Source organism: Acaromyces ingoldii, assembly GCF_003144295.1.
Source record: "Acaromyces ingoldii strain MCA 4198 unplaced genomic scaffold FA10scaffold_11, whole genome shotgun sequence".
NCBI lineage: Eukaryota > Fungi > Basidiomycota > Exobasidiomycetes > Exobasidiales > Cryptobasidiaceae > Acaromyces > Acaromyces ingoldii.
This window is the reverse complement of record NW_020290257.1, coordinates 57,950-79,840: the sequence shown is the minus strand read 5'-3', so window position 1 is coordinate 79,840 and position 21,891 is coordinate 57,950. Positions and strand designations below refer to the sequence as shown.

Genomic DNA, 21,891 nt, shown 5'->3' with positions numbered 1-21,891 from the left:
TCGGTGACTGCGATCAAGACAAGACCACATGTTGCAATTGGTGCAAGACTTGTGAGTGCCAGGGCTTTTGGTTCCTGTCAACCCTCCTCGCAATACTGACAGCAATCTTGCGCACATAGGCACAAATTGCAATTCTTGTGAGGCTCCCATATTTTTCCTGGCTGGCTCCACAGGCACTCCGCTCACGAGCTTCGTTCCCACAGGGTGCGCGAAGAACTGCTAAGACAACAGGGGCAAGGCAACGCCCTTTCAAGGCCCCTCGAAGAGACACGACGAGGTGCACTGTGATGTCAGCATCAAAGACGTAATGAGAAGCCGTGTTTATCCATCTCTTCCTGGCGGTGCAGCCTTTGAACGTGATACTTTTCCCTCTTCGAACTCGCAGCCGCCCCATATCAGCCACTCACACACGCTCGCCCTGATAGGTGCAGCTCCTCATGCTGTCTACAAGTGCAGTCTATAATTGTGCTGCTGAGCTCGATCAGAGAGACGGTCTCACGCTGGCAAGGACGCTGAGACCACCGCACGGGCCTGCAATGAGGCGTAAGAGGTCGCTTACATCGTCAACGCCTCTTGACTCGACGTCTGACTGCTTTGTGCGAGCCAGTCTTTCCACAGAGGACGACCGTCCCCGCGCAATGAATGAGAAACGAAATGGTATTAAAAATATAAACAGTAGCTTCCCTCTGAGACTGCCGCATCACAGCTTCGACACCGTCTTGCCCCGGAAGAGGCCGACCTGGGTCATGGTGGCCACGAGCTCGGTGCTGCCGTCGGGCCGCTGCTGCCAGCAGTTGGCCTCGGTGTAGCCGCGCTCGTGGCCGGCGACGTTTGCGCCGTAGGAGCGCACGAGCCAGTTGCGGTGCGCGTCCATGTCGTCGGCGTGGAAGCGGAGGGCAAAGTCGAGCGACGTGGTGGCGCCCACGTCGTCGAGGCCCATGCCGTTGTGGAAGAGGGCGATGAAGACGAGCATGTCGAGGTGGTAGGCGATGGCGCAGGCCGAGGCGGCGCGGGGCGACGAGAGCGTGAGCACGCCCTGGCGCTCGCGCTCCTCGTCCCTGGCTAGCTCGGCGGGCTGGTGCAGCCGGTGCCACTCAACCGTCGATCGCTGCCACGGTGGCAGGGCCCACTGGACCGAGCTGCTGCTCTTGGCAGGCACGACGCCGTCGATGTTGTCGTACGACATGGTGCCCGGGCACTGCCGCGTCTCAAAGAGGCGGTGGTTGTTGTAGTAGCGCTTCTTGAACTCCTCCTCGGCCTCGCGCGTGACTTCACCCGCGCTCGTGCGTTGCCTCAGCACGCTGTAGTAGTCGGGGATGTCGTCGGGCCGGCCCTGGGAGACCTCGGGTGGGGGCGGCGAAAAGGTGAGGACAGTCTTGGTGCGCGGCTGGAGGAGAAAGTCGACGGTGGCCGAGAAGCAGAGCGGGGCCTTGCTTCCGACCTGCGAGGCCATGATGAGCCGCGTGCAAAAGGAGCGCGTGTCTCGGATCCGCTTGACCTGCAGCTTCAGTGGGCGATCCGTCAGCGTGGGGCCCAGGAAGTGGCCCAGCATCGAGTAGACGGCGGCCGTCTCGCGCGCCTTGCCCTCGGGCAGCGTGTGGTAGGCTGCGTGGAGGGCCATGGCGATGACGCAGCCACCAAAGGCCATCGTGTGGCTGTTGCCCTCGGCTCGCGCCGCCGAGATGGGGTTCGTCACCGACTCAAACAGGTCATCGTCGGTGGCCCCACCCGTGTTCCGTCTCAAGGCGATGCTGTCAAAGAGCTGCCACGACGAGCCGCTCTCCAATGGCGATGAAGACGAAGACGACGACGACGACGACGACGACGACGACGAGACAGAGGATGCAGAGGCAGAGGTTGGCGATGACATTGTGGTTGTCTGACAAGATCTCCCAGGCAGGCGCGGGGTCCGGACCCGGAAGGGCACACCCAAAGAGGGGCCTAAGATGATGCGAGACAACAATATACGAGGTGAGGCAAATTAATTTGGGAAGCAAGAACAGTCGTTGAAAGAACGCACCGCGCACGGCGCAGCAGCAGTGCGCACCCGCATCGGGCAGTTAGATTCTGTACCGCGGAAATATATCTTTGGCCCCGGTGATATCGACACGTGGCGAAATTTTACATTTTGACTTTATCTTCGGGCCCGGGATGCGTACCCGTTTCGGATGAGGCGTTCGGGTCGCGTTCGGTGGACATGTGAGGTCTTGCTGGCCATAATTGAGGGCTGGCCATACGCATTTGTGACCCGGCCACTCGCGCAGCGCTCAATAAATGTCAGTGGTGGAATGGTGAACAGGGCGACCTTGTGGCGTCACCCGTTCTTCAGCTGAGCGGGATTTTCATCACATGCAATTGCGCTCGCGCCTAGCGGCACCCGATCAAGACGCCACTGACTTCAGCGCAGCGCTCTACTCGGCCCGCTTTTCTTAGCCCTTACTAGGAGCGTGGCGGTGCGCCGGGGGCCAGCTCGCCACGTAGCTCACTTTGAGGGAAAGGATGAGATAGAAGTGCTCGTGATGCTCCTCTCACCGGGGCACAGCCTCTTGGAGAAAAAAGGCAAGCAAGATCGATCTACTGCCGTGGTTGCACGAATCCGAGGCTCTACTGCCGTGCTCAAACAGGCGTTTTGTCGGTGCCTGGCATTGACAACGAGTCAATGTGATCCCATTGGTTCGTCGACGCGCACCGTCCATTAAGGTACAGAGTAGTATGCTGCTCTTGGGGGGGTGCCTAATTATTATACGTACTCGTCCAGTCTCAGCGTGGCTGGCTGGCCCTCGGAAATTTCTCCGTTTCCAGATGTCAAACTTGTCAGCTATCATCGCAGCGTAAAAATAGCTGTCGAACACTCAAACTGGAAATAACGCTAGCAAGCAAGGGAAGATCAGATAAAAGAAAAAGAAGGAAAAAACCCACAGGCGACAGACAGCCTCTTGACGGGCGCGATGGAACGACGCTCTAGCGTTGATTGATTAGTCTTGGTCCGCACCTGACTCGCTGCTCAATCTTCTTGCAATCACCGGGGCTTGGCCTTGTGAGCAGGAGGTGTGCAGCGAACCGGGCGCTCCGGGTTATCTTTTTCTTCTGTTTGCAACCTCTCTCTGAAAGTGAAAAAAAAGATACGGAAAACCGTCGAGGAGCGCCAGGCCATAAGAAGCCCCGAGCGAGGGATGGGCTGGACACCGCTGCCGTCTCCCTTTTCCCATTTCCCCCCACGTACCTCGCCCATTGGATCATCGCTCATGGTTCTCCGACCTTACGATCGCGCGCCGACCTGGCGCCAAAAGGGCATGAAGTACAAGCCGGGCACGCAAAAGTACCAGGACTACCTCGACACCATCGATGCGAAGAGATTCAACAGTTTCAAGGTGCCCGCCCTGGCCTGGTGAGTGCTGATGCCATGCCTCCAAGACAGGTGGTGACTTGCTGACTCGACCGCACCCTCAGCTATGTCATCTGGTGCTGCTTCGCCCTCGTCGTTCTCCTGGCGGCCCTGCGCCGTCTGCTGCCAAAGAGCAAGAGAGTCGCGCTCCTCGACCGGTACCTGACCCAGGCTCCACTCGTCTCTCGCAGACACCAGCAGCCGTATCGCTTCCTTGGTCTCAACTGGCACGCGCCCCTCCGAGGCCACGCCATCGTCCTCTTCGGCCTGTTCCTGGCCAATCTCGTGCCCATGGTTGCCGACTACCGCATCTTGGACCCGGCGCGCAACGTCAACTGGCCCGACAATGGCCCAGCCCAGGTAGCGCGCTACGTCGCCGATCGCGCTGCGACAATGGCTACGCTGCAGGTCCCGCTCCTGGTCATGCTCTCCGCGCGCAGTGGACCCGTGGCGCTCCTCACGGGCGCACGCTTCCACACCCTCATGATCTACCACAAGTACTTTGCCGTCCTCTTTGGCGTGCTCGTCGTCGTCCACGGCGTGTGAGTCTTCCTTTACCCAATTTATGCTGCTCTTCACTGACAGCTTTCCACGCTACAGGAGCATGCTTACATTCGCCTCGCTGTACGGCGAAGGCCAGCTGAAGAAGTACGGTGCATCAGTCTACGCACGCATGGGCATGGCTTCGGCCGTCCTCGTCCTGCTGCAGGTCACGTTCAGTACCCGGCCTCTGCGCGCGAGGGCTTATGAGGTGAGCTGCAGACGCCCGCCTGTCTCTCTCCCGCAGTAGTGTGCTGACGCGCCCGACGACGCAGACTTTTGTTGCCCTCCACGTCCTCGTCGCCGTCGCCGTCCTCGTCGGTGTCTGGTACCACATCACGCTTCTCAAGAGCGCCACTCTGGGCGACTTTTCCAACGGCATCCTCGTCGCTTGCGCCTTCTGGGGCTTTGACGTGCTTGCGCGCCTCGTCCGCCTGGCCTACTTCAACACACTGTTTGCCCTCAGACGGGGCCAGGTCGAGACGGTGCTCAGCGGCACCGACGACGCCGAGCAGGTGCTCAAAGTCACCGTCCAGGTCAACGCCAAGAGGTCGCGCGGCTTCCTCAGGCCAGGGAGACACATCTATCTCCACGTCCCCGGCGTACAGCCCCTGGCGGCACACCCTTTCTCCGTTGCCGAATGGACACAGGGAGCAAAGGACGGCAGCACGACATTGACGCTCTTTGCTCGCGTCCGAAAGGGCCTTACAAAGCGCTTGGCAGCGCATGCATCGTCGCCGCAGCGCAGGGACCCCGTGATGCTCGTTGAAGGCTTCTACGGCATCGATGACGACGAGGTGAGTGGGGCCTCCTTCATGCCCATTCCGAGTCCGTAAAGCTGACTCTTGCGTGTCATCCCTAGATTTCGTCGATCGACTCCCTTCTCCTTGCCGCAGGAGGCATCGGCATCACACACTGCCTCTCGTACCTTGTCGACCGCCTTCGCCAGGGCAAGCGGGTGCACCTCGTCTGGACAATGCGCGATCCCTGTGAGTTGTCTGTCGTAGAAAGAGTGGCGATGGGCTGCATGGAAGCTGACAAGATCTTGCAGCACTCGCCGCCATCGCCCTTGATATCCTCAAGCACGCCGCTTCCCAGGCCGATGCTTCATCCAAGGCCCTCTGCAGCCTCTCGCTGCACATCACTGGCCACCATGGTGGTCTCTCCAAGCGAGACTCGTCTTCGTCCACGACGCACCAGCAGGACATTGATGAGAAGGCGCTCTCCATCGACGACGAAAAGATGATGCCCGGCATTCGGTCTCGCTACGAAGCCCTGGGACTCGCGTCTGTTGCCTGGTACGACGCACGGCCAGACGTAGCCGAGGTCATGGACGGCGCCGTGAGCTTTGGCGCCGTCGTCTCGTGCGGCGGCCCGGCGTTCTGCGACGACGTGAGAGCGGAAGCCAACAAGAGGGGTGCTGCCCTGTACGAGGAGCCGTTTGGTTGGTAGAGGGCTCCCTTTCTTGTCTTCTCAGGTGATGTCATGCCGTCCACCTTTCATACTGTCTAGGGTAGATGCACACATAGCAACTGGCGCTCATAGAGTTTCATGCCGATCGTCTGATCAGAGGGCATCGTTCCAATTTTAATTTTAAAATAAAGGGCTGCTCCAGCTTGTTTGAGACCCCAGCCTCTTCGGACCAAGGTCGTCCTGCCAGCAAGTGAAGAAAAGGGAGTGTCCAGGAACTTAGCTCGAGGAAGCATGAAGAAAAGGAACGGAACAGGACAGCTAGACGGAATCGCAACGAGAGCGGGGGGCGAGGAAGAACGAGAAAGCGTTAAGGAGAGAGAGAACAGGTCACAGGACAGATGGACAGATCGGCGAGATGCGCGGGAGAGGGACAAGGACCAGCCTTGTCCTCACGACAGTTGATCATGGGCAGAAGCCCCCGCTGGGGAGATAGGTGTTGTGCTTGCCCTCGCAGCGATTGGGAATCAAGGGCATGGTGGGAACGGGTGTTGCAGAAGGGGGGGCTGTAGGAAGGGCCGAAGAAGTCGCATTGGGGGCAATCGTGAGCGCTGGTGCCGGCGACGAAGTAGACGAGGAAGACGATGAACTGGCGGCAGCAATGGGCACGGCGCAGTCTGGAACAGAGGGGCTGTAGTTGATGGCATGCAGCACCTTTTCGAGATTGTCGCGCTGTGCCTTGCAGTCGTCGCTATGGCTCGGATCCGCTGCGAGGGGCACGAACTTGTTCTTGATACCGTCATCTATCTTGCTCTGCTGCTCGTCCCTGGCTTGCTTGACAGTAGTCGCTACGATGACGGCTGCCCATATGTCGTGGATGAAAACCAGCACGCCACCGACTACAGCTACTGGAGGTGGTCCTGGAGGAACCGCCGCGGGTACATCGCCCGGGATGCTGGGCTTGGAGTCATCAGCAGGAGGTGCGCTTCCACTGCCGTCCGTGCAGTCGTCTCGTATAAACATCGGGCGGGAGAGAAGGTGCCGACGTGTGCCGCTAGTTCCCGCAATGTCGTTTGGATTCACGTCTTTGCAGCACTCCTTTGTTGTGTCGCACTTCGGCTTCTGATTGTTGGCGTCGCACGTACCTTTGCGTTTCTTAGACCAGAAGGCGCCCCACTTTTGGTTGAAATTGCTATCTTTCTTGACGCCAAAGGTGTCATTCGGGCAGCATTGTCCATTTTCCGTTTTTTTGGGTGGCGTCAGTACCCGTTGGCCATTCGGATTGGCGCCGCAATTTTTTTCCCGTGCATTTTGCACAGCTGCTACCACCTGCATTCGGGACGTAAGCTTCTGGAACACTTTTCCGCCTCCTCGTCTCTATACGCACCTGCATCGTGAAATATGCCGTCATGGTGGCCTTGTCTTGCTCTAGAATACCTCTCCAGGACTTGTCCGGGTAAGTCTGCATCACGGCCGCCGCCTCTGGCTCTGCTTGGATGAGGAGCCTTGCGAACTCCTTTTGGAAAGTATCGGCAACGTCCGATGCCTGGGCTTGCTTGTCGTTCAAGTATGTAATCAGTCTCTGAGCCGCCTTGTTGTCGTTTTTGCCTTGGAACTTCGGCGGGGATATGATATTTTTTGGCACGTACGCTGCAGCAACGTCCCAAGTGTAGCTCTTGTCCACTATAATATTCCCAATACTTTTTTGTTTGAGCTGGTTCATCGTGGTAGGAATACCCCAGAGATTGTCGGCCACGTTAAAGGCTTTTTGCAAAGCAACAAGCTTACTTTGCTTCGGAAGAGGTTTTTTGTTTTCGTCAAGTCTATTATCGTCCTCGTCGACACCTTGGAAAGTTTTGCATATGGCGGCTTCTGCGTCTTGAATACTTCCGAACGCTTTTTTGTTCGCTAGATACTCGGCCATATCTGCCAAGCCCCGATGATGCACCCACTGCACCTCGATGAAGTGATCGCATTGTCCTTCTTGAATGGTGTTTCTGTCGGCTGTCCACCCACCCACTTCCTTCGTTCGCCCGCTGAGATTGATAGCGGCGGGGTCTTCGTATCGGAAGCCGACGCGTTTCTCGTCTCCACAGATATTGCTGTACCCTTGGCCACGCAAATCTGTTCCGACGCCCCGGCAGATAGGTTTACTCACCGGTTTCCGAAACGAAGAGCTTGCCTGAGGTTGTGCTCCTTGGGTTGGAGCAGGCGGATCCGGAGTCGTGGATGGCTCTGGAATCGGAGAAGGAGTAGCGCTGGCACTGGCTGTCGAGGCAGACGAAACTCGAGACGCAGTCTTTCCGTAATTGTCCTTGGAATCAGAATCGTCCAAAGCCTTCTGCCACCCAGGAGGCGGATCCATCGAAATCGGCCTGACGGCATCGAAAATTGAAAATCCAAGAATCACGTAGAAGAGAATGAAGGGCTTCATGAGTGTTGTTGAGTCCAATATTTGTGTCAAGGCTGACAATCAAGGACACACTGTGACGAGCTGAGGGATTAAGATGACCACGGAGGGCAAAAGCGTGAGCTGGACCAGCCAGCTTCAGTCGTCTAGGAACAGCAAGCGAAACAGTCGCAGAACTTGCTTGACTGTAGAAGACGAGGCGAGTTCGGAAATCGTTGAGCCCGACCGGCGGGAGGAAAAGTGTTGGTATCGACCGTATTTGGTGAATGTGGCAAGGCACCTTGACAGCGCAATAAGCTGTGAAAGACTACAACACTACGTTCCACGGTGACGAATTACGGTACGCGAGTCTGAGAACCAGCTCAGATGCGAAGGCTAAGCAAAGAGCAAGTCTGAGAGCGCGAGGAGAGTGGGGAGCAAACGGGAAGTGGGTTGCTCTCGACATTTAAGTCGTCCGCTCTTTTCGTCCACAAGGCGTTCCACGAGCACATCATCAGTCTCGCGGAGTCTACATGTGGTCACCAATCCATGTCGTTGCAACGCCCAACCGTCACACTGACCACTTGCCTGGCAACGAAAGGCTCTAGCACTCTTGCACCGCCCCCTGAGCACAAGGTCGCTTGCTGCTTGGCGCATCGCTGACGAATTAGGCCTGGACAACAACATGGTGTGTGCAGACAGACGCCCACTTCAATCAAAGCCTGAAGAGCAAAATTTCACCATGCGGGAAACAGAGGCTACTGAAGACGGAGGGGCAGATTGGCTGTCTTCATCAAAATTCTAATTTTGACGAGGAGCACGCCCTCGCGGGCGCCTTCCGATCGGTCTGGATCTATGCATGCACCGACAGCACGAACATATTTAAAGTCCTCCACCGTGATCAATACAGAAATGGTTCTATTCCAGAAGCTGAGGCACATTCTCGCGACCACGAAGAATTGCACTAAAAATCAAACGCCCACCGCGTGGACGACGAGAGCACAAGGTGCCGAGAGCTCACCTTCGCTTCTCTCTATGATCCATCACCATGGGTGAACCTCCCAGCCACTGCCACGACATTTTCCGGCGGCTGCCATACGAGCTGCGCATTGAGGTAGCCAGATACCTTGTAGCATGGAAGGAATACGACAGCGTTTGGTCGCTCTTGGAAACAACAAGGTCTTGGTGGGACGTTCTCGCACCTTCTCTCCTGGCGAGCCGGGGAGCTGTCTTGGACGAGTCCTTACTGGGCGACAGGCTTTCGTCCAATATCGAGGAGCTGAAACACGCCAGAAAATTTGTCTGGCGAGCGGAAACCCCGTGGGACATGAGGGCAGATTCAATGATGTGGCGCCTCCTCGACGAGCCGAAGCCGAGACCGCTGCCGCCCCCTTTCGAGCTGCTGTTTATGGACCGACGAAAGCTCGTGAAGCTACAACCTTACACCTCCGGCGGTCATGATGGAACGCCAGAAGATTGCAACATTCCATGCAACTTGTGTGTGCAAAAGAGAGAGCATCCCGAGTGGCTCCCGTATGCCTATCCATCGGACTTCTACTACCCAGATGCCTTTTCGGCAACCTTGGACGATTACATCGAGATCGGGATTTACGCGGATGAACCTGTAGACTGGGTCATGATGGAGGGACCAACAGGGAAAGGGCAGATATCCGGGATCGATTCGTGGGCCGATTGCGAGAGAGAGCTCGTAGCGATCATCGAGCAGATGCCCAACCTCGAAACATTTGAGTGGGACTTTCAGGTCGCATTGCCTTCGCAACCCATCGTGGATGCCTTAGTGGTGCGGAAGCCAAAGAGCCTGCGCATGTTTCATGCGCCTGACATCAGTTCACGTTCCGACGTGACAGAAGCTCTGTCCCTTCTAAGGGGCGTCGAGTGTTTGTCCCTCGAATTCTACGAAGTGGAAGGCGACGAGGATCTTCTCACGGAAACTGCGAGACAGCTTTTCGATGCTCTTTGCACGTCCGGCAAGGTCAAGCACCTGTGTTTGAAGATTGAGTCAGTTGACGATCGCGGCTACGCAGCATTTATTTCGCTTGCTGCACGACTACACAGCGTAGATGGTTACGTAGCTTCCCGGCGCGAGACAGAAGCCGAAAAGCGAAAGAGGACACTCGTACGCGAAAACTATACAGAGATTCAGAAGGCGCTGTGTGCCCTAAGACCTCTCCTCAGACAAAATTGGCTTGGCAAGAATGGTTCAGGCGATCTGACAGGCGACGATGTGGCTCAGGTCTTCAAGAGACACGATGTTCTGCACCCGCTAGTTCACCTCGTTGACTTCAACACGGACACAGAGTTGGCTCAAAAGACAGCGGACGTTTGGAACGCGCAGACTGACAAGGGACCGAACGAGCCTGGTTGGCCAAAAGGAGAGGTGTTCGCGCTCTCGTCCGACCTCCATTGGTCCGACTTTCCCCCATTTGCACCAGAGACTTAGGTTGTCCATGCCGTCTAAACTTCTCTGCCCTATGATTGCAACGCAGCTCAGAGCGTTACACAGGCATGACAATGCGGGAGATGGTATTCGCCATTCACCATATACAGTCACTTTCGTCTGAAGCAAGTTTTGCCCTGTGCGAAGGAAGTTGTGAAATGAGGTGACGGTGTAGTTTCTACCGTAGAGAAAGCACCGTGGAGCATCAACAATGGAAAGAAACCGTGGGACGAAGCCGGCAGAAATGTCGAATTCCCAATTGTGCGAAGGTCGATGACGCTTTCTGTGCGAGTTGCCGTGTACGGAGCGACCGTGAAGGGGCTGTGACCATAACCACCGTCCAGATGCACACGCCCTCGTCAAGGTGGAGACGAGATTATCGCAGAATTTGACTTCCGGCAGCCACACCCGAGAGTCCTGCCCCAAATAAGGGAAACCAGATACACACTCGACATTGCGCAATGAGCGTGGGAGGAGTTGCAACCAGACGTTCATTGAGTAGTCCCGCTTTAAGTCGTGGTACTATCGGGCATAGCTGGCGGGCGGGCTTCCATGCGAGGTCGATCTGCGTCCCATCGACCACCAGCACATCGTTCCCTCAAAGATCCAAATCATTCTAGTGAAGTCAACTTCCAAACCCTTTTCTCACCTTTGAACAGTAGGTCAGCAATATATATTCTGTCAACCAGACTGGAGATGATGATTCAGGTATATTGCCGCTGCAGAAAGTAAGGCAGACTAGCAGCAGGTCGTCAAGCTATCACGATTTATTTGCGCAGAACACGCCCTCATGGGCGCTGGCCGATCGGTCTGTATCTAGAATTGAAGTTTCGAAGAGGCCAAAATAGAAGTAGTAGTAACATGTCCTATCGCTATCAATACAAACGCTGGATTGCAGAGCTGAGGCAGAATCTCACGACGACGTATTATTTAGAATTGCACTAAAAATCGAACGCCCACCGCGTGCACGACGCAAGCAACGAGGCGCAGAGAGCCCACCCTCGCTTCTCTCTATCAAACCATCACCATGTTGGCCGGACCCCCACTCCGCCACCGCCACGACATCTTTCGGCGGCTACCCTACGAATTGCGCATCGAAGTTGTCAAGCACCTCGTCGCTTGGAAGGACTTCGGAAGCGTTTGGTCGCTTTTGGAAACGACGAGGTCTTGGTGGGATGTTCTCGCTCCTTTCCTTCTGGCGCGCGAATCAGCTACCCTTGACGACTCTTTACCGGGCACCAGCAACCGTTTTGAGCTTCCAGAGATGCAAAAACACGTCAAAAGATTCAAGTGGCGAGCGGAGGTCCCCTTCGACATGTGCTCTTCCGCTCATATGCTGCGCCTCCTCGATGAACCCTTGCCAAGGCCGCTACCACACCCTTTCGAGCTGTTGTTCATGGATCGACGGAAGCTGGTGAAGCTACCGCCTTACACCTCTCTCGATCATGACGGACCACCAGAAGAGTGCTTGCTGACATGCAACTTGTGCGAGCAAGAGAAAGAGCACCCCGAGTGGCTCCCATACACCTATCCACCGGACTTCTACGACCCGGACGCCTTTTCGGTAACTTGGGAGCACAATTTCTTCAGGATTGGAGTTTATGCCAATGGTCCTGAGGAATGGGTCATGAAGAATGGGCCAACAGGGGAAGGACAGATACCCGGGATCGATTCGTGGGCCGATTGTGAGAGAGAGATCATAGCGATCATTGACCGTCTGCCCAACCTCGAAGCGTTCGTGTGGGAAATGGAGATTGCATTGCCTTCGAAACCTATCGTGGATGCTTTGGTGCGAGAGCCAAAGAGCTTGCGAATGTTCCATGCGCCTGGCGTCAATCCACGTTCAGATGTAATGGAAACATTGCCCGTTCTGGCTGGCGTCGAATGTTTGTCCCTCGAATTCGACAATGTCGAAGGCGATGAGGAGCTTCTCACCAAGGTCGCAATACAGCTATTCAACGCCCTATGCACATCAGGCAAAGTCAAACATCTGAAGATAAAAATCAGAAACGTCGACAAAGCCGGCTACGGATCCCTGATCGCACTTGCGGCCCGGCTGAACAGCTTTGAAGGGATGATTCTTCCCCGGCGGGATTCAGAGACCGACAAACCGCTCTGGTCCCCTGTATTCCAAGCGCGCTCACAAGTAGCAGACGCTCTCAATGCCCTCCGACCTCTTCTAAGGCAAGCGTGGCTGGGAAAGGATGGCTCAGGCGACCTGACAGGCGACGATGTGGCCCAGGTCTTTAAAAAACATGATGTTCTGCACCCCCTGGGTCACCTCGTCGACATCAACACGGACTCAGCGTTGGCTCAGAAGACAGCGGATGTCTGGAACGCACAGACTGACAAGGGATCAAAGGAGCCAGGTTGGCCAAGAGAGGCAGTATTATCGCTCGAGCATGGGTGGCCGAATTTTCCCCCCTTTGCACCAGAGCCATAGCTTATCCTTGTCAATCAGAATCCTCAGCTATGATTGCAACGCAGCTCAGAACGCGACACAGGCATGACAGTACGGAAGCCGGTGCTTGTCATCAGGTAATTGAAGTCGAACCTCGTTAAAGCGAGCAAAACAGGTAGTAGTATACATGAAGATTACTGAAGGGTAAAGCAAATCGGTAAATCCGAACACCTTTCATCTGGCGGGCAAGGCGTAATTGAAAGTTGACGAGGACGAATCTTCTACTTGGACAGCTGTAGCGCAGAGGGTGACATGGGTGTGGTGCCGTTGAGGAACGCATACAGATTCAGCCTCGATGCCCCGCCGCACGCAATTGTCGCGTTGCCGTTGCACGGCATGCTGCAGCCGCGCGTCAGTGGCATCGGCGTCAGACAGTGCCACGGGTTGGGGTACCGGTGAATGCTACCTCGAAACACGTGGAAAATGAAGATCCCTCCACCTCGCCGGCCACCGGTCTTCTGTGCCCTCGAGTGTCGGCCCAGAAGAGAACCGCGAGCCACGCACGACGTGTAATATGCCAAAAATCAAAGTCGAAAGCAAGCAAAGCGCGTCTCCGCAAATTAGTACCCCAGATTGCTTGACCTGTTACCCCGGATGGGAGACCGATTTCCACTTGGACTTCCGGTTTCATGGCATAGCCGGGATGGACCTTGTTGCCCCCTTTTATAAGTAGAAGAACCTAGCATACCGAAGTGAACGCTATTGCTTCTCTCAACGGACACGACCCACCATGCCAGCCAAGAATCAGCACGTCGTCGATCTGTCCCTCGAGGCGCTGCGGGTGCCCGGCAGCGTCGAGCTGCGCTTCTACGTGCCCATCGCGGCTGCGCTGCTCCTGCACCTCGGTGTCCAGTACCGCGAGCCGCGCTCGAGGCCGTTTTTCGCCCTGTGGATGCTCACCAACGCGGCGCTGACCTACTTTATCCACGATGCTTGGCGGCTCTCGCCGTCTGCGTCGGCGGGCATCGTGTGGCAGATGAACGTCGTCTGGGTCGCGACGCTGTTTACCAGCATGGCCATCTACCGCCTCTTCTTCCACCGTCTGCGCCACTTTCCTGGCCCAGTCTACCTGCGCCTGTCCAAGTGGGTGATGGTGTACCCGGACCTGCGCGGCCAGCGGCCCTACATGTTCCAAAGGTACCACCGCAAGTACGGCGATGTGATCCGCACGGGCCCGCGCGAGCTGTCGGTCTGCGACCCGGCTGCGCTGAGCGCCATCTATGGCGCCACGGGAGCCGCAGCCCGGTGCACCCGTGGACCGTGGTACGACTTCACCGTCGAATCGACACGGGTCGGGGCGCGCAACCTCCAGTCGACGCCGACGATGTCCGACCATGCGTCGCGGCGAAAGGTGTGGGACGCTGCGTTCTCCATGAAGGCAATCAAGGGCTACGAGGAGAACATCCTCGACAATGTCAACCTGACCATGTCGCAGATCTCCAAGCGCGAAGCCGAGGGGCCCGTGGACCTGGGCCGGTGGTGCAGCTGGTTCGGCTTCGACGTCATGGGCGAGCTCGGCTTTGGCCGCGGGTTCGACATGGTCAAGAAGGGCAAGACGGCCCACGAGATCCACCTCCTCGAGCAGGGCGTCATCCTCATCATGGCCTCGGGCAACGTGCCGTACATCATGTCGCTCGTCAAGGACTTTCCCAACCCGATCCGGCTGTTTGAGGAGTGGATCGTCAAGACGCTCAAGGTCCGCGTCAAGGAGGGCAAGACGGGCTGCGTCGACGCAGACGTCTTTTCCTATCTCCTCGGCGAGAGCAAGGCGAGGGGCAACCCACAGACATTCGACGAACTCAGCGCCGAGGCGGGCCTCCTCATCGTCGCCGGCAGCGACACGTCGTCCAACGCCATGGCCGTCACGCTCTACTACCTCGTCAAGCACCCCGAGTACTACCAGCAGGTGCGCGACGAGGTTGCGGCCGCATTTGGCGAGGGCCACATGGCCGACGACTTTGACAAGCTCGCCAAGGAGTGCCCCTTTATCAATGCCTGCATCAACGAGGCCCTGCGCCTCTGGCCGCCCGTCGCCAGCGGCCTGCAGCGCAACACGCCGCCCGAGGGCCTGACGCTGCCCGATGGCACCTACATTCCCGGCAACACCGTCGTCTCCACCATGACGTACGCCATGCAGCGCGACCCGCGCAACTTCTCCGACCCCGACTCGTTCCTGCCCCGCCGATGGATCGACAAGCTAAAGGAGGGCGAGGTGTTTAATCAGAAGGTGTGTTAGATCACTCCCAACGCGAGAGTACCCCCTTGCTAACGCTTTCCTTTCCTTTCCCTGCTCGACAGGCCTTTGCTGCCTTTGGCTACGGGCCGACGGGCTGCATCGGGCGCAACGTGGCCTACCACGAGATGCGCGCCATGATTGCGCGCTTCTGCCAGACGTTTGATGCCAAGTTTGCGCCTGGCTTTGATGCCGACGCCTTCCAGGAGGGCATCCGCGACTGCTTTGTCATGGTCAAGCCGCCGATTCCCGTCGTCGTCAAGACGCGCAAGGCGTATGCGAGCATGGTTGTGTGATAATGAATTGGCCTTCTGGCCTCTCTCCTAGTCCTTGTCACCCAGTGCAATCCCATTCACCTGTCTACAATTCACCCCGGCCGAGACTGACTGACGGCCGAAGCTCGCTACAACGACCGCAAGGTGCGCGCGAGGCCGGCCCTCTCTCTCAAGGCGAAGGCCATCTCTGAACTTTTGATTTTAAACTTGTCTTGGCTTCGTGTGCAGCTCTCATGCAAGCATTATGCGTCGAGGAGGCGTCTTTAAAACTCCTATAAGAAGAGGGGATCGGGCTTACAATTTTGCATGCAACGAAGCGTACCATGGCTGTGAGGGAGGAAGCAGCAGCGCCGGCCCCCTGGAGGCAGGTGGGCAAAGAGTGGGAGAGGCCATTGGGCGGCTTTGAGAACATGGCTCGTGAGTGCGACAGACGTATGGACGGACGGGCAGGCAGGCAGGCAGTCGCCGTGGCAGCTCACAACTCAAGACAGACGACTGGCACCTGCACAGCGAGGGTCTCAGCGAGCTCTTTCTCGCCTTCACCCTCCGGCTCACGGCAGACAGGGTGACGCCGGCGCAGGCCGAGGCGCGTGTCCGCCGTGCCTGGGCCTGCTGCGTGCTCCACTTCCCCCACTTATATGCGCGCGCCGTGTCTGACGGGGCGTCGCAGGCCGACGCAGCTGCCTTTGACACCTACCGCTTCGCCTACACGCCCGCGGCCAGCGAGGCGGCGCTGCACACACGCGTGGCCGAGTCGCTCACCGTGGAGCACCTCGCCCAAGGCGAGGAGCTGGCGGTGGTGCGCGATCAGCGACTGCGTGCGCTGCTGGCAGACAAGGGCCAGCGCCTGGGCGCCGGTGTCGGCCTCCAAGGACCCAGGCATGCGGTGCAGCTCTACGCTTTCATCGACAGCAGCTCGAGCTCGGCGACGGCGACGACGGACCGGGTGGCGCTGATCATGCAGTGCTGCCACTCGTACACCGACGGTGAGCAGTCAGATCGAGGACGAGACCAGGCCGCGCACGGGCTGATGATGGAAATATCACAGGAAGGGGCATGTTCACCCTCCTCAACTATCTCCGCCACGCATTCGAGGCGCCGCACCGGCTCGAGAGGCCGTTTGCACGCGGGCGCGAGCTGCTGCGGCTGCCGCCCAGCCACATCGACCTCCATCGGAAGGACTTGAAGGGCAGCAATAGCAGCATCGACGACGCTGCTCTCGTGGCCGAGGTCCAGCGCTCGTTTGGCGAGGTGAGGGCAGGTTCTGGCGGCTCGCTGACGCCACATCGGTATCCTGATCAGAGCTCTGACACACATAATGGGCAGTTCACCAAGCCGCCCGTGGCGATGCGCTTCGGCGAGGGCCAGTACGAGGCGCAGGACAATCGCTACGAGGCCGTTACCCTCTCGGCCGAGGACACGCAGAGGCTGAGGAGCAAGCTGCGCGCCAAGGGCCTGACGATCACGCCGTGCCTGCATGCCGCTGTCCTCGTCGCACTCCTCGAGCTAGCTCGGGCCGACGGTGGCGAGGCTGGCGTCGACGTGCCGCAGGGCATCCCCACGCCTGGCCGCAGTGGCAGCGACGGCAGCGGCAAGAGCCGCGAGAGCAGCTTCGTCTGGCACGATGCAGTTGCGACGGTAAGCAGCCTCCGTTATCCACGTCTAGAGGGCTTTCACACGTGGGACTGAGCTTGTGGTGCTGTACGCGCTTCAGATCTCGATGCTCAAGCAGCTGTCGCCCCAGCGGGCCGGCCTCGAGGCAAGCAGTGCCGCGGGCTTTATGTTTGGCATCGTGCAGAGCGATATCGGCGCGGCGTACGGAGCCCTGGAAGCGGGTGCCAGCAGGCACGCCGTCGTCGAGATGCTCTGCCGCGACGTCAAGAGGAGCCTGGACGAGTACGACGAGGGACGCGGTGGCGCGCGGGCCGACTGGCTGTCGCGCACCGCCTACCAGGACCAGTTTCGGCCGCTGAGCAAGGCTATCCTGGCCACCGAGCTGGGCCTCCTGCCGCCGCCGAGCCACACGGTGCCGTCGATGAGCTCGCTGGGCGACATGGATGCGTTTGTGCGGCGTGAAAAGGGTGGTGAAGGGGAAGACGACGACAAGGACGTGCTTCCGACCGAGGTCGAGGCAGATGCCGACTTCAAGGTGCGCTCGCACCGCAACGGCCTCCTCTTCTGCTACGCCTATGCGCTCGGGGGCCGGCTCCATCTCTCGTTCAGCGTGTCGAGCCGCGTGGCGCACCTGACGCAGTGGCGCACGGCCACGCAGCGCTTCGAGGAGGTGCTGCTCGACTATGCGAGGGCGCAGACTTGTCCGTGTGGCCGCATGTATACATGCACGGTGAATGACGACGATTATAGACAGAGTCTAGGCAGCGAGCGAGTGCGTGTAGAAAAGACTGAGAAGGAGAGAGAGGCTCAAGCAGAGTGTCCATGTGCGCCGATGCTGAAGATCATGCATACCATCGATATTTTAGCCACACCGACAAGGACAGTCATTCCACGCCGCCCACGCTCAGGCATCGCTGCGCCTGCGTTCAAACACGTCGAGGTCGCGCCCCTCGAGGCGCAGCAGGCGCGCGCCCGTGACGAGGAGCCGTGCGTACGTCCTACGGTACTCGCGCACGCGGTCCAGGCTGCTCGTCTCTGTCTCGTTCTGCAGCATCTCGCGCAGCTGCTCGCGCCAGGGGATCCCGTCGAGGGCGCCGAGCTCGTCGAGGAGGCGCGTCTGCACGTTGGCGTCGGCCTGCAGCAGCAGCCGCTCCGTCGAGGCGCGGTGGAGGCTGTCGACGAGCAGCGTGCGCGCCTGGGCCTCGAGAAACGTCGCCAGCTGGAGCACCTCGACGGTGAGGTCGTGCTCCTCGGCGGCACTCTGCTGCTCGCTGCCCTCGGCAAGCTTCTCTTCGAAGCCCAGGCGCGCCTCATCGAGGTACGAGGCGTGGGGCTCAAAGTACTGGCGCTCGAGGTCCTGTCGCTCGGTGCGCTTCTCGCGCGTCATCGAGGTGAGGAACTTGGAGAAGCGCGTGACCTGCATGTGACGTGTGAGTGGTCAGTAGGCAGCGAGGCGGCGAGAGACAACCCACAATCGACTGGATCGCCTGCACGACAAAGTTGGTCATGATCGGCACGGCCAGGAGGGCCCAGAGGACAAAGACGACTCGGCCGACGGGCGTCTCGGGCGAGTAGTCGCCAAAGCCAATGGTGAGAAAGAAGACGTAGTTAAAGTAGAGCGCGTTGCCGTACGTCCACGACTCCATGTAGCGGTAGATGAGGGCGCCCAGGAGCCAGAAGACGACGAGGGCGACGGCCGACCAGAGCAGGTCGGCGAGCTCGCTCGCATTCTCCTCGTCCTGCACGAGCCGGTGGAGCCGCCTTGCCTCGCCCTCGAGCGTCTCGGGGTGCGACTGCTCCAGGTTGGCATGCCGACGCGTGTCGAGCAGGCGTGCAAAGCGCTGGCGGCGCCTCTTGCGGCGTGCGCTCGACGCCTTGACAATCAGCGACACCTGGTTCGACAGCAGGGCGATGCCGGCAATGGCAAAGGGGAAAAGCAGAATCTTGGTCGATGTCTTGGAGGGCGAGAAGTCGCCAAAGCCAATGCTGAGCAGGGCGACGACGGAAAAGTAGATGCCCTCGAGGTAGGTCCAGCCCTCGATCTTGCTGAAGATGAGGGCCTCGAGGGCAATGAGGCCAAAGAGGATGAGCTCCGAGACGATGAACGTGCGGCCCTGGAATCTGATCGTTGCGTCGGGCGAGCGGTTGAAGTGGAAGAGGCTGTGTTGGCTGAGTCAGAAAGCTGAAACAGACCGCGAGACAGAATAGAAGAGAACGCACAACTGAAAGACGAGGAGAGTGCTGATGATGCCGCTGATGACGACGGAGAGGATCGCACACCAGAAGCCTGTCTCGGTGTGTGTCAGCTTGGTCGTTCGAAGAGAGAGAGAGAGAGACCTCAGACGCACCCTCGAGGTACGAGTAGCCAGGGCCATTCCTGGCGAGCGCACCAAACGTGATGAGGTTGGCGATGCCGATGCACGTCTTGATGACCCAGGCGAGCGTGGAGAGGCGCGTCGCAAATCGCCAGAGCTGATGCGCGCGTTTCCTCTCTTGCATTAGTCTGGAGACCTCATGAAAATGCTGCGCTTCCAGCTTGACCACTCACACGGGCCACATGCACAGAGAAGCGGAGCACGAGGAGCGAGTTGGCAATCACACTCATGGCCAGACTCACGCCCGACAGGACGAGCGACGCCCTTGGATCGGGCAGCGCGGCGCCGTTGAACGCATACCAGGGCTGCGACAGCGCAGGGATGTCGTACAGCGTCGACATGGGCGCCAGCAGCGCCGCGACCAGGGGCGTGTACGCGGCAAAGCTGGCCAGCCGGGAATCTTCGTCGTCCTTCTTCATTGCATGTTTATCTCTCTCTGAGCCAGTGTCACCCATCGTCCCGCACTTTTCGTCCACATCGCGCCCCCCTCCAGTGTTATTTTCGTACTTCGGGACACGGAACACGGGACTTGGGTCGTCCGTCGCATTTTGTGTCCATGCTCAGACAGACAAACGGCGATGGCCTTGCTGGCGAGGAAAAGGGGGGCGGCGGAGGCGTGAGCGGAGCGGGAATCGGCTGATTCTGCGTGCTTGTGGCAGCATGAGCAGGACAGCTGAGGCCTCGATGGCCCACTTAAGAGCCAGCGGGATTCCTATCTCTTCCAATCAAGTGTTCCCCGCTCTCCCACCGTGATGATCCTGCTCCTCGCCCTCTTGTTCGTAGGCCTCGCCAGCCTTCCCTCCCTGCACGTGAGACTATGGAGGGCCATAGTCGACCGCTCTACGGAGGCCGAGACGGCCATGTTCGACGCCGAGCGCTTCTCCGAGCTGTCCGCGCGTCGAGGCACGGCCGACGAGGGCAAGAAGCGCGATGCGACCTGCGTCATCATCGGTGGCAGGTTCGTCAGGCAGTCCCTGTAGCATAAGTGGCACTGACAGAGACCCCTGCAGCATCGCGGGCTGCATGATGGCTTGCGTGGCCTCGCACCACTATGCGCGCGTCGTCATGGTCGAGCCGTCGACGGACGATGCATCGCGGCGCTCGAGGGTGATGCAGTACGACCAGGTCCACATCTTTTCCAACTTTGCCGTCGAGTCACTCCATCGGCTCTGGCCGGGCGCCTTTGAAGCCGGTGCCGTTGCGCGTGGTGGCCGCTTCGACGACACGTCCACGCTTCGCTTCGAGCTGCTGCTGGGTGCGCACCTGTTCCGCTGGGACGAGCGGGCGCCGCGGTTCGGGCCCTCGGGCAAGAACGCACTGGCCATCTCGCGGCCCGTCATGCAGGACCTCTTGGCCGACCTCGCTGCGCACCACACGCCTGGCGTCGAGGTCATCCGTGGCCGGGTGACGGGCATGGCGTGTGACGGCAAAAGCGGCCAGGTGAGCCAGGTGCATGTCGTGCTCCATGATGGCCAGCCGCGGCCAGCGACGACGACGACGACGACGACGACACTGAACTGCGGCCTGCTCATTGACTGCTCAGGGCCCGCGCAGGTGTATCGACGGCTGATTCGGGGCGATGGCCGTTTTACTGAGCCGCAGCGCGAGAGCTATCGGATCAACATTGCCTATGCCTCGGCCACCTTTGCGCTCGACGCGACCATCCGCGACCGCATGCCCCTGCCTGCCACGACGGCGGCCTCTCGACCCACGTGGGGCCAGGCTTCGCCCATCAGCTTCTCCTCGCCGCTCCTGACGGAGCAGAGCAGCTACGCGAGCATGGCGCATACCGACGGCGACAAGTGTGGGTGTGGTTGATGCTGCTGCTGCCAGGACAGCGATATTGACGCTGCCTCCGACAGGCTACCTGGGCTGGATGAAGTACGACGCGGCTGCACAGGAGATGCCCACGGACCTGGCGACGTTTGGCAAATGCATGCGGGCCACTTACCGGGCCAACACGGGTGCCGAGCCGGGCGCATGGTTCGACGAGTCGATGGCGCTGCTGGCAGAGAATGAGGCTGCGACGGGGAACAAGGTGCGCTTCGTGCATGCGCGCGGACACGACTCGTACGTGTGCCGCATCGATGCGCGCAACCGTAGGCTGCCGGCCAACCTCGTTCTCGTCGGCGACTCGTTCTGCAAGCTCAACCCGGCGTTTGGCCAGGGCACGGAAAAGGCCATGATGGACTGCCTCGCCCTGTCGACGAGCCTCGGCCGCTGGCAGGCCATGGCCGATGTGATGCGCGACTTTGAGGCCAGGCGGAGGACCAAGACGTACACCCTCTTTGGCTTCAACCGTGCCCTCGATCTGGCGAGCCCCGAAGTGCGCAAGCGTGAGTAGAAGGCAGACGTCGGCACTCTTGTTGTTGGCTCTAATAAGAAGCATCGACCACCACAGTCAATCCCACTCTCGCTGCGACGACGGGCAGGGCTCAGCGCACCGTGCTCCGCACCCTGCTCAGATACCTGGACCGCTACGGCGATGTGGCCCGTTCCAATGTCCTCGTCGGCGTCGTCTTTGGCGCCACGGGCTCGGCAGCCCTGCTGCATCCCTGGATGCTCGTCGCCGTCGTGTGGGGCCTGTTCCTCGGTGCACGGTAGAGTAGCGAGAACAATGACTAAGTCGGTGCGATCGATGTAGCATTTATAGAGCGTAAAAGCACGAATGAGATGGTGGATTGCAGGAGCGAGATGATGAAATACAGGAGTGAGATGGTGGAACACAGGAGTGAGAGGGTGAGTGACAGG

General features: G+C 59.0%; 9 protein-coding genes across 9 annotated transcripts; 5 read left to right on the top strand and 4 right to left on the bottom strand.

The window, feature by feature from the left end:
• Nucleotides 1-654: 654 nt before the first annotated feature.
• On the bottom strand, nt 655-2,006 carry FA10DRAFT_270103 (hypothetical protein). The gene has a single exon (XM_025522998.1). The coding sequence runs from the start codon at nt 1,868-1,870 to the stop codon at nt 701-703; it is 1,170 nt and encodes a 389-aa protein (XP_025373737.1). The 5' UTR covers nt 1,871-2,006; the 3' UTR covers nt 655-700.
• Nucleotides 2,007-3,103: 1,097 nt separating this feature from the next.
• FA10DRAFT_304856 (hypothetical protein) lies at nt 3,104-5,468 on the top strand. Its single transcript, XM_025525402.1, has 6 exons — nt 3,104-3,388; nt 3,451-3,927; nt 3,986-4,136; nt 4,201-4,722; nt 4,788-4,914; nt 4,977-5,468. Exons 1-6 carry the CDS (start codon nt 3,174-3,176, stop codon nt 5,375-5,377), a joined length of 1,893 nt encoding a protein of 630 aa, XP_025373736.1. The 5' UTR covers nt 3,104-3,173; the 3' UTR covers nt 5,378-5,468.
• A 61-nt stretch (nt 5,469-5,529) lies between these two features.
• On the bottom strand, nt 5,530-7,077 carry FA10DRAFT_270102 (hypothetical protein). Its single transcript, XM_025522997.1, has 2 exons — nt 6,723-7,077; nt 5,530-6,664 (listed from the first exon to the last, which is right to left on the bottom strand). Exons 1-2 carry the CDS (start codon nt 7,056-7,058, stop codon nt 5,801-5,803), a joined length of 1,200 nt encoding a protein of 399 aa, XP_025373735.1. The 5' UTR covers nt 7,059-7,077; the 3' UTR covers nt 5,530-5,800.
• A 1,589-nt stretch (nt 7,078-8,666) lies between these two features.
• FA10DRAFT_270100 (hypothetical protein) lies at nt 8,667-10,643 on the top strand. The gene has a single exon (XM_025522996.1). The coding sequence runs from the start codon at nt 9,067-9,069 to the stop codon at nt 10,183-10,185; it is 1,119 nt and encodes a 372-aa protein (XP_025373734.1). The 5' UTR covers nt 8,667-9,066; the 3' UTR covers nt 10,186-10,643.
• A 571-nt stretch (nt 10,644-11,214) lies between these two features.
• Nucleotides 11,215-12,683, top strand: FA10DRAFT_270099 (hypothetical protein). The gene has a single exon (XM_025522995.1). It carries the CDS (start codon nt 11,447-11,449, stop codon nt 12,623-12,625), a length of 1,179 nt encoding a protein of 392 aa, XP_025373733.1. The 5' UTR covers nt 11,215-11,446; the 3' UTR covers nt 12,626-12,683.
• Nucleotides 12,684-13,208: 525 nt separating this feature from the next.
• On the top strand, nt 13,209-15,238 carry FA10DRAFT_246220 (cytochrome P450). The gene is made up of 2 exons (XM_025519399.1): nt 13,209-14,870; nt 14,942-15,238. The coding sequence occupies exons 1-2, from the start codon at nt 13,374-13,376 to the stop codon at nt 15,170-15,172; spliced, it is 1,728 nt and encodes a 575-aa protein (XP_025373732.1). The 5' UTR covers nt 13,209-13,373; the 3' UTR covers nt 15,173-15,238.
• A 1,122-nt stretch (nt 15,239-16,360) lies between these two features.
• On the bottom strand, nt 16,361-17,484 carry FA10DRAFT_52671 (hypothetical protein). The gene has a single exon (XM_025525553.1). The coding sequence runs from the start codon at nt 17,361-17,363 to the stop codon at nt 16,614-16,616; it is 750 nt and encodes a 249-aa protein (XP_025373731.1). The 5' UTR covers nt 17,364-17,484; the 3' UTR covers nt 16,361-16,613.
• A 609-nt stretch (nt 17,485-18,093) lies between these two features.
• On the bottom strand, nt 18,094-19,690 carry FA10DRAFT_270094 (voltage-gated potassium channel). Its single transcript, XM_025522994.1, has 4 exons — nt 19,314-19,690; nt 19,114-19,237; nt 18,986-19,052; nt 18,094-18,925 (listed from the first exon to the last, which is right to left on the bottom strand). The coding sequence occupies exons 1-4, from the start codon at nt 19,557-19,559 to the stop codon at nt 18,100-18,102; spliced, it is 1,263 nt and encodes a 420-aa protein (XP_025373730.1). The 5' UTR covers nt 19,560-19,690; the 3' UTR covers nt 18,094-18,099.
• Nucleotides 19,518-21,832, top strand: FA10DRAFT_304850 (hypothetical protein). Its single transcript, XM_025525401.1, has 4 exons — nt 19,518-20,098; nt 20,151-20,944; nt 21,003-21,476; nt 21,542-21,832. The coding sequence occupies exons 1-4, from the start codon at nt 19,893-19,895 to the stop codon at nt 21,742-21,744; spliced, it is 1,677 nt and encodes a 558-aa protein (XP_025373729.1). The 5' UTR covers nt 19,518-19,892; the 3' UTR covers nt 21,745-21,832.
• The last annotated feature ends 59 nt before the right edge of the window (nt 21,833-21,891 follow it).

What these genes read in the sequence shown, in the direction of transcription:
- FA10DRAFT_246220 (XM_025519399.1), top strand. Translation starts at nt 13,374, where the DNA reads ATGCCAGCCAAGAATCAGCACGTCGTCGATCTGTCCCTCGAGGCGCTG. An exon ending in GCGAGGTGTTTAATCAGAAG is followed by an intron (nt 14,871 to 14,941) that starts GTGTGTTAGATC and finishes CCTGCTCGACAG; the next exon opens with GCCTTTGCTGCCTTTGGCTA.
- FA10DRAFT_270103 (XM_025522998.1), bottom strand. Translation starts at nt 1,870, where the DNA reads ATGTCATCGCCAACCTCTGCCTCTGCATCCTCTGTCTCGTCGTCGTCG.
- FA10DRAFT_270100 (XM_025522996.1), top strand. Translation starts at nt 9,067, where the DNA reads ATGATGTGGCGCCTCCTCGACGAGCCGAAGCCGAGACCGCTGCCGCCC.
- FA10DRAFT_304850 (XM_025525401.1), top strand. Translation starts at nt 19,893, where the DNA reads ATGATCCTGCTCCTCGCCCTCTTGTTCGTAGGCCTCGCCAGCCTTCCC. An exon ending in TGCGTCATCATCGGTGGCAG is followed by an intron (nt 20,099 to 20,150) that starts GTTCGTCAGGCA and finishes AGACCCCTGCAG; the next exon opens with CATCGCGGGCTGCATGATGG. An exon ending in GCATACCGACGGCGACAAGT is followed by an intron (nt 20,945 to 21,002) that starts GTGGGTGTGGTT and finishes TGCCTCCGACAG; the next exon opens with GCTACCTGGGCTGGATGAAG.
- FA10DRAFT_270099 (XM_025522995.1), top strand. Translation starts at nt 11,447, where the DNA reads ATGCAAAAACACGTCAAAAGATTCAAGTGGCGAGCGGAGGTCCCCTTC.
- FA10DRAFT_270102 (XM_025522997.1), bottom strand. Translation starts at nt 7,058, where the DNA reads ATGAACCAGCTCAAACAAAAAAGTATTGGGAATATTATAGTGGACAAG. An exon ending in CGGCATATTTCACGATGCAG is followed by an intron (nt 6,665 to 6,722) that starts GTGCGTATAGAG and finishes TCCCGAATGCAG; the next exon opens with GTGGTAGCAGCTGTGCAAAA.
- FA10DRAFT_304856 (XM_025525402.1), top strand. Translation starts at nt 3,174, where the DNA reads ATGGGCTGGACACCGCTGCCGTCTCCCTTTTCCCATTTCCCCCCACGT. An exon ending in ACGGCATCGATGACGACGAG is followed by an intron (nt 4,723 to 4,787) that starts GTGAGTGGGGCC and finishes TGTCATCCCTAG; the next exon opens with ATTTCGTCGATCGACTCCCT. An exon ending in CTGGACAATGCGCGATCCCT is followed by an intron (nt 4,915 to 4,976) that starts GTGAGTTGTCTG and finishes AAGATCTTGCAG; the next exon opens with CACTCGCCGCCATCGCCCTT.
- FA10DRAFT_270094 (XM_025522994.1), bottom strand. Translation starts at nt 19,559, where the DNA reads ATGAAGAAGGACGACGAAGATTCCCGGCTGGCCAGCTTTGCCGCGTAC. An exon ending in TCTCTGTGCATGTGGCCCGT is followed by an intron (nt 19,238 to 19,313) that starts GTGAGTGGTCAA and finishes CGCGCGCATCAG; the next exon opens with CTCTGGCGATTTGCGACGCG. An exon ending in ACTCTCCTCGTCTTTCAGTT is followed by an intron (nt 18,926 to 18,985) that starts GTGCGTTCTCTT and finishes CAGCCAACACAG; the next exon opens with CCTCTTCCACTTCAACCGCT.
- FA10DRAFT_52671 (XM_025525553.1), bottom strand. Translation starts at nt 17,363, where the DNA reads ATGGAGCCGGCCCCCGAGCGCATAGGCGTAGCAGAAGAGGAGGCCGTT.